Source organism: Mus pahari, chromosome X (genome assembly GCF_900095145.1).
Source record: "Mus pahari chromosome X, PAHARI_EIJ_v1.1, whole genome shotgun sequence".
Taxonomy (NCBI): domain Eukaryota; kingdom Metazoa; phylum Chordata; class Mammalia; order Rodentia; family Muridae; genus Mus; species Mus pahari.
In genome coordinates this window covers 43,762,433-43,769,905 of record NC_034613.1, presented here as the reverse complement: position 1 = coordinate 43,769,905, position 7,473 = coordinate 43,762,433, and the positions used below count along the sequence as shown (strand labels likewise).

The following is a 7,473-nucleotide window of genomic DNA, read 5'->3' as shown; positions in this document are numbered from 1 at the left end:
CTCTCTCTCTCTCACACACACACACACACACACACACATACAGAGAGAGAGAGAGAGAGAGAGAGAGAGAGAGAGAGAGAGAGAGAGAGAGAGAGATGTTATTTTTCCATAGTCTCCTTTGTTGTGCACAGGACTGAAGGATTTTATTTAATATTAATGTGCAATTTGAGATAAATTCCATCACTCAAGGTTTTATTGCATGAAGTAACATTTATACAGAAAATTGAATTAATGGTAATTTATCTGGTAAGCATTAAAGCTACAAAGCTTACCATGTAAGCTAGTCTGTCTGCTTGGCTAGCAAGTCCCTGGGATCTACCTCTCTGTGGACCCCAAGTGCTAGTTAACATTACAGGTCCTAACTGCCAAGCCTGGCTTTTATTGTGGGCTCCGGGGATCTGAACTCAGATCTTCATGACTGTGTATTAAGCAATTTACCCACTGACCTATCTTTCCAGCCCCAACAGCAAATTTTAATGCCCTTGAGGTGGTTTGAATGAGAATGGCCCCACTGACTCATATTGTGAACACTTGGCAGCCAGTTGGTGGAACTGTTTGGGGAGGATTAAGAGGGACAGCTTTGTTGAAGGAGATGTGTTACTGGGGGACTGTTTTGAGGTTTCAAAGCTGAAACCATCCCCAGTGTGTGTGTGTCTTTCATTCTGCTTTGTGGTGTGTCTCAAGATGTGTCAGGCTTGCCTGCCTGCTGCCATGGTTCCTGACAGGGTTAGATTCATGGGCTCTAACCCTATGAAACCACCTGCCCCAAATCAAATGTTTTTTGTTTAAGCTGCTGTGGTGCTTTATCTGAGCAATAGGAAATAACTAATACATCTACCTATGTATTTCTTATCTGTTCATATAGCATGTGTATACCTGTGCTCTGTGCTTTGTGTATATATATATATATATATATATATATATATATATATATATATATATAAAGCATGAGTGAAGCATGAGTGAAGGGATGCTCAGCTTCTTTAGAGGAGAAGCTAAGAGATAAAGGGAAATTACGAGAATGTCATGCCCCACACTAACTGGGGTCTACAGTTAGGTCCATGTAGACCCATCAGAGGAGAGCGGTCCTGTTCAGACACGTGTTAAGCTAAGGATGGGCCAGGATGAGTTGAATGCTGTCCCTCAGTTTACCCCACCCACTCCCTCTCCTCCACTAGGCTGAGGTGGGGTCTTTAGACAACAGGACTATGGGAGATGCTTGTAAGACCTTGATAAATGAAAGCAAGGAAATTCTATTAGATGTCATTTTGTCCAACACAGCCCATCCCCCTTTTGCCCTCAGGTACATCCACCCTGCTCACCCAAATCCATTGACCAAAGGGATGCTGTTGGACCTTCTAAGGTAGCTGATGTCTACAGAGCTGGAAGCTGGTACCAGGCCTAAATCCACTTCCATAGTCTCCTGTATCACATCTGTGTTGAGGATAAAACCTCTGCCAAGTTGGAAATTTTGAAGGGTATCTGGCTCTTCTTCATTTAAGGACATGTCTTGGTGGTAAGATGCTGGAAGAAGAAAAGCAAATAGCAGAGAGTGAGAAAATAGTGGCAGAAGGCCTTAGATGATTAGGGCCACTCACCTTTGCAGTCCTGCTGTCCCTAATATCTGTGAACATAAATCAGGGCAGAACCAGCTTAAACCTCCTAGTTCTCACCTGGACCACTAATTGCAAAAAAGGTCAAAATCACCTGAGTAAATGTTCCCTTTTCTAATCAACAGCAACAAGTCACTGTCAAAACAAAAACTACAGATTAAATGTCCGGAGGGAACAGGGCAGTTATGCCTCCACCAATGTCTTTTGTCCAGTCAGATGATGCGTACTAACTATGAAAGCAATTACCATCCTTTGTGACTCAAGACCAGAACAGCAGAGTAGCACTTGTGCAGTCTAGGAACAGCCTTTCCATGGCTCCTTTCTCCCGCGTTCTTCCTAGTGCTGTGCTAAAGGTCATTTATCTGTTCCTATGCTGACTATGGCATTCAGGAAAGAGTTCAGAGGCATCAGTTATAGAAGAATCCTTTGCTTTTGGCCCTATATTTCAGTTTTTCCAGGGCTGATCTCTTATCTTTCATGACTGAAACCAACACGCTTGCTTAACAGCATATATGGTTCCCATAACAGCAGACAAACTACACCTCTGTAATTAAAAAAAACACAACTAAAGTCCAGAAAGAAAAAAGAGCAAAACGCTAAGTGTTTATGGCTTTGATAAATTGCTTTCCCAAGTGAACCAAATGTGCAGATAAATCGTGTTTATAACTATTTTTTTACCATAATCTGATATGAATATTTACAGTGTATTAGAATCGGCTGTTAGCTGGAGTCCTCAGCTGATTTACAGGTGTAACATAGCAAAGCTTATTTTCTTAAAACGAAAATCTCAGAATATATACAAACCAGTATTCATTTTATGTCGTATTGATGCTGTATTCATTTCAACACTGCTGCCACAGTTCATCGCAGCTCACAACACTTAACTTCTCATTTAGACTTTTCCAGCATCATATAATGATGCCTATTTGGTGTTAAAAATCTTAATTTCATCTTAGGAATATTAGGGGGAGTTTCGTGACAGGGCCTCACACTGTGTAGCCTAACCTTACCTGGGACCTAACCTGGCCCGGAACTTGTAGCAAAACTCCTTTTGAGTGTTTTACCAGCATAAGCCACCATGCCCACATTCGATTTTGTTTGAGCGTGTGAGTGGATAAAGAGAGAATACTGGGGATTGAACCTAGAGCATGACTCTAGGGAAATGCTTCACTGCTAAGGTATAACTTCAACATGTTAATAATATTGTAAAGCTACACATTTTAGGAAATGTATACAGAATTGGCCAGAAAAAGTAAATAAACCTAGTGAAATGAGATTTTTTTTAATTAAAATAGCTACAGTATTTGAATATCACTTTAGAGTTTATAAAATGTTTTCATATGTCTCAATTGGTTCAGTCATCAGCCTCGTTCAGCTAATCAGTGGTGAGCTTAAACTAATGGAATTGTCTTGAGATAGTTTGTGAAAAGTTATGACATGTAAGATCATAATCACTTATTTTTCATTCATTCTGGGAATAGAAGAAGAAAAACTTGATTATGTTCAACAGAATTAAATTATCTAAATCCCAGACATGAGGATGATTTGGAGTCTCTATTCCTGATGTAAGACAGGTTAATAATAGCTACCATTTATTGGGCACTTACGTGCCTGGTACTACCCTAATCACTTTAAATATGTGATCACATTTAAAGCTTACAATAATTCTGTGAGGTAGGCACCATCACAATGCCTACATTTCAAAGGCGGAAGCCAAAGCCCAGAGAGGTTATTCAAATTCCAAGTACTAAGAAGCAAAGACAAGATTTCTGTGCCTTTCTGGTAAGGTAAAAACATAGATGGGTTCAAACTTCTGAATGTTTGTCTGAACACGATTTCTATACTAATAAACACTCAATACATATTTAAACTGCTATATGAATACACAAATTTAAATAATCTATACTTCATAGTTGTCTTGAAAAATATATACGCTACTACTTTTTACAGTTCATACAGATTCCAAAAGATTAATGATACATAACTTGGTACCAGTAAAATCCAGTTTACCACTCATGATCTGAAAGGCATTGTGAAAATTCCCTGAGTATTTGGAAAGTTTGTAAAAAAAAAAAAATGGTTATTAAAGTTGAGTAATGAGAGAATACAGGAAAGGTGTGGTGCTTAAAGACAGAAGAAAGGGTCAAGATAAAACTGTGTAACCAAAGACTATGGAGTACACACATTAACAAAAGTTCCTGCCTCCATCTTAATTTTCTTTTTTTTTTTCTTTTGGTTTTTCGAGACAGGGTTTCTCTGTGTAGCTCTGGCTGTCCTGGAACTCACTTTGTAGACCAGGCTGACCTCAAACTCAGAAATCCGCCTGCCTCTGCCTCCCGAGTGCTGGGATTAAAGGTGTGCGCCACCACGCCCGGCTCCATCTTAATTTTCATGTCACATATTAATATTCTTGGAGGTAGTATTTTTTTGGGGAGGGGTTGGTTTTGGTTTTGGTTTTTCGAGACAGGCTTTCTTAGTGTATCCCTGGCTGTCCTGGAACTCATTTTGTAGACCAAGCTGGCCTCGAACTCAGAAATCCACCTGCCTCTGCCTCCCGAGTGCTGGGATTAAAGGAGTGTGCCACCAATGCCAGGCGAGGTAGTATGTTTTAATGACTGTATTTTGAATAAATAGACAAAATTTCATATACCTCTGCATTTCAGAGAGTTTTTAAAAATCTAAGTGTAGTAACACTGAGAAATAAGCATAATGCAACAAGGAAAAAAACCAGGGACTGTGTTTCTAGAAAAAGGGTTGCATACATTGCGTCTTCTTTCCTATCAGAACTTGATGTTAAGACCCTATTGATGAAGATACCACACCCTTCTGTCACAGTACATGGAGGAATCCAGCTGATCCTGACTGGGAAGCTTCAGTCCCACTGGGTAGGCTTCATAGTACTAGAAAGTGCTATATAGGCTGCTAAGGTTAAGAAAAATCATGAACACTCTTACCTGTGAATGCTGTGACCCACACTAACATTTGCTCTGTCGAGATATGCTCGTGAGTACAATAGTGGCTTGAATGTTGTGGGTATAATTGATTCCTTTCTGGTTGAATTTACAACATGCTAGTGTTGTAATTCTGACCAAGAACCTATGTATGGCTGTGGAGCTCATAGATGCCAGGGGTGAACTTATTATATTTTATTAAATAAACGTAGTATTAAACTACCCTCTAAATATGGTATTTGGGGATGGAAATTAGTGTTCTCTGTTCTCACTAGAGAAGCTTCTTTGTACAGTGAACAACGATTAATGAGGAAACTTGCAACTGGCCCATATGTAGCAATTTAAGTGATTTTGAAGTGCTCACCCATAAATGGGACATCTATATCACACCTCTCAACCCAAGTCTTATAGAACACTGGGACAGAGGTGTGGGGAAGGTTGTAAGTGCCAGCACCTAGGAAGGGCTTGAGTGAAAGTGTTTACTGAACAGAACAGGAGTGAAGTGAGATTACAGCAGTTGTGATTGCCTGCCTAAAGATCAAGCCAGTCAACATTCCAGCAGGAAGGAGGGAGGGGTTAACAATCACCAACCCCTAACTGAAGAGCTACTGACAGTTGGTGGCTGCTGGCTGGGGAAGAGTCCATTGTCTTTCAAGGTGTGATCGCTAGTAGAGTGACCATACTTTAGTGGTCAGCCCCACACCCATATGAATAGGGGTAGTGCAACTGGACTCAGTGGGTTATAAAAAAAAAAGAAAGCGTGAAGTTGTGGGGGGTGGGGGAGAGTTGAAGGGGTGTGGCAGACCTGGGAAGAGTTAGGGGGAACAGTGGGGTATGAGAATAATAAAAGTACATTGTATATATGTATGAAATTCTCAAATAATAAAAAGACATTATACTTAAAAAGAGAAAGAGAAAGGGATGGCACAAAAATAGGAAATGACTATATGGTAGGGTACTGTATTACTCAAAGGGAGGAGTTCTCTTTCTCAAGAAATTTTCACATTAGAAACTGAAAACCTATAAAGACATAGACAGAACCCAATACATCCACAGGTGAGAACAGCAAAAGGATCAAGTACTACAAAGCCAGAGAAAGATAGTACCCTATTATGGCCAACATAAGATTTAAAGAGATTAGTCTTACTTCTTTTTATCTCTACCCATATATTAGTATCCTCACCCACAGTGGTTTCTCTTCTACAATAGGCCATGGTCTCAGATCAATTGTTTCCTTGGACCTTTACCTTAAAACTTATACTATCTTGTTCTTCATAAGTCCCAGTCTGCTGCTCATCTGCCAATGGTATCATCTGTTAAAGTTGACCCCCCGAAGTGTCATAACCAGCTCTCTATTTGCTGGGTTGTCACAGCAACCTTAAAGTAACACTTCAACCTTTAGTTCCCACAAAAGTAAGCCAATGAGAAGTAAATCCCTGGTCACAAACCACAAATTACCCATTCTCCTTAAAAGATTGATATTAAAGGCAACAAAAACTAGGTAGACACTGATGGTATGAATAAAATAGGAATAAAATAGGACACGGGGCTACCATTAAGCATGTACTGCTCCAACTTTAGTTCTCAACACTCACATCAGGCTGGTCACAACTATCTGTAAGATATCTCTGGCCTGCTCAGGCACATATAAAAAACACACACACACACACACACACACACGAAATAGCAAACATTATAAACTATTGCTATTGCTCCTTCTTACCCTCCAAAACTTGATGGTAAGATCCTAATCTTGAAAACACTACGTACTAGAATCAAATAACATGGGGCAATCGATCTTGTATTAGCTTTCATAGTGTTGGAAGGTAATATGAATATTACTAAAGGAGAAATATAATGATTATTTCTACCCAACAGGGAATGTTCAGCCTGGCAAGATAAGCTCATTGGTACGATAGAAATTGTACCTGTTCAGTCAGAATGAGAATAGTCTTCATAAACTCATACGTTGAATACTTGGTCTTCAGTTAGTGGAAGTATCTTGGAAGGATTACAAGGTATGACCTTAGTGGAGGCAATGGTGTGTCACTTGGTGTACTGGCTAGTTTTGTGTCAACTTGACACAGCTGGAGTTATCAGAGAAAGGAGCTTCAGTTGGGGAAGTGCCTCCATGAGATCCAGCTGTAAGGCATTTTCTCAATTAGTGATCAAGGGGGGAGGGCCCGTTGTGGGTGGGACCATCTCTGGGCTGGTAGTCTTGGATTCTATAAGAAAGCAGGCTGAGCAAGTCAGGGGAGGCAAGCCAGTAAAGAACATCCCTCCACAGCTTCTGCATCAGTTCCTGCTTTCTGACCTGCTTGAGTTCCAGTCCTGCATCCTTTGGTGATCAACAGCAGTATGGAAATGTAAGCCATATAAACCCTTTCCTCCCCAACTTGCTTCTTGGTCATGATGTTTTGTCCAGGAATAGAAACCCTGACTAAGACACTTGGGGAAGGCTTTGAGCCTCTAAACTTTCACCGTCTTAGTTACTTTACTATTGTTGGGCCCAAAAACTACAATTTAGACAACTTATAGAAGAAAGCATTTAATTGGGCTTATAGTTTCAGAGAGTTAGCATCCCTGATGGTGGGACAGAATACATGACAACAGGTAGAGCTCTGAGCTCAAACCTTGATCTGAAAGAAGGAGACAGAGCACACTGGGAATGGGTACAGTATTTTGAAAAGTCAAAGCCATTCTCATTCAACCACCACATTCCACTTCAAGTCCTTCACTGGCTCATTGTCATATCTTCATTCAAAATGCATTTAGTCTAACTTCAAAAGTCCCAATAGTTTTTCAATCTCAATACTGTTTAATAATCTAAAATTCAAAGTATCTCTGAAACTCAAGGCAATCTCCTTAATTGTAACACCTATACAATGAAAAAGCAATAAGTAAGTAAG

The 7,473-nt window shown here is 40.1% G+C and overlaps 1 protein-coding gene across 1 annotated transcript in view; it reads right to left on the bottom strand.

Moving 5' to 3' along the window:
- Positions 1–5,882, bottom strand: part of Fam122c (family with sequence similarity 122C) — a 23,434-nt gene extending 17,552 nt beyond the window's left edge. Inside the window, exons 1-2 of the mRNA XM_021188227.1 lie at positions 5,812–5,882; positions 1,323–1,524 (exon numbers count right to left, since the gene is read on the bottom strand). Of these exons, the coding sequence (XP_021043886.1) occupies positions 1,323–1,507 (185 nt within the window). The 5' untranslated portion in view covers positions 1,508–1,524; positions 5,812–5,882. The remainder of the gene's footprint in view (positions 1–1,322; positions 1,525–5,811) is intronic.
- Positions 5,883–7,473: the final 1,591 nt, after the last annotated feature.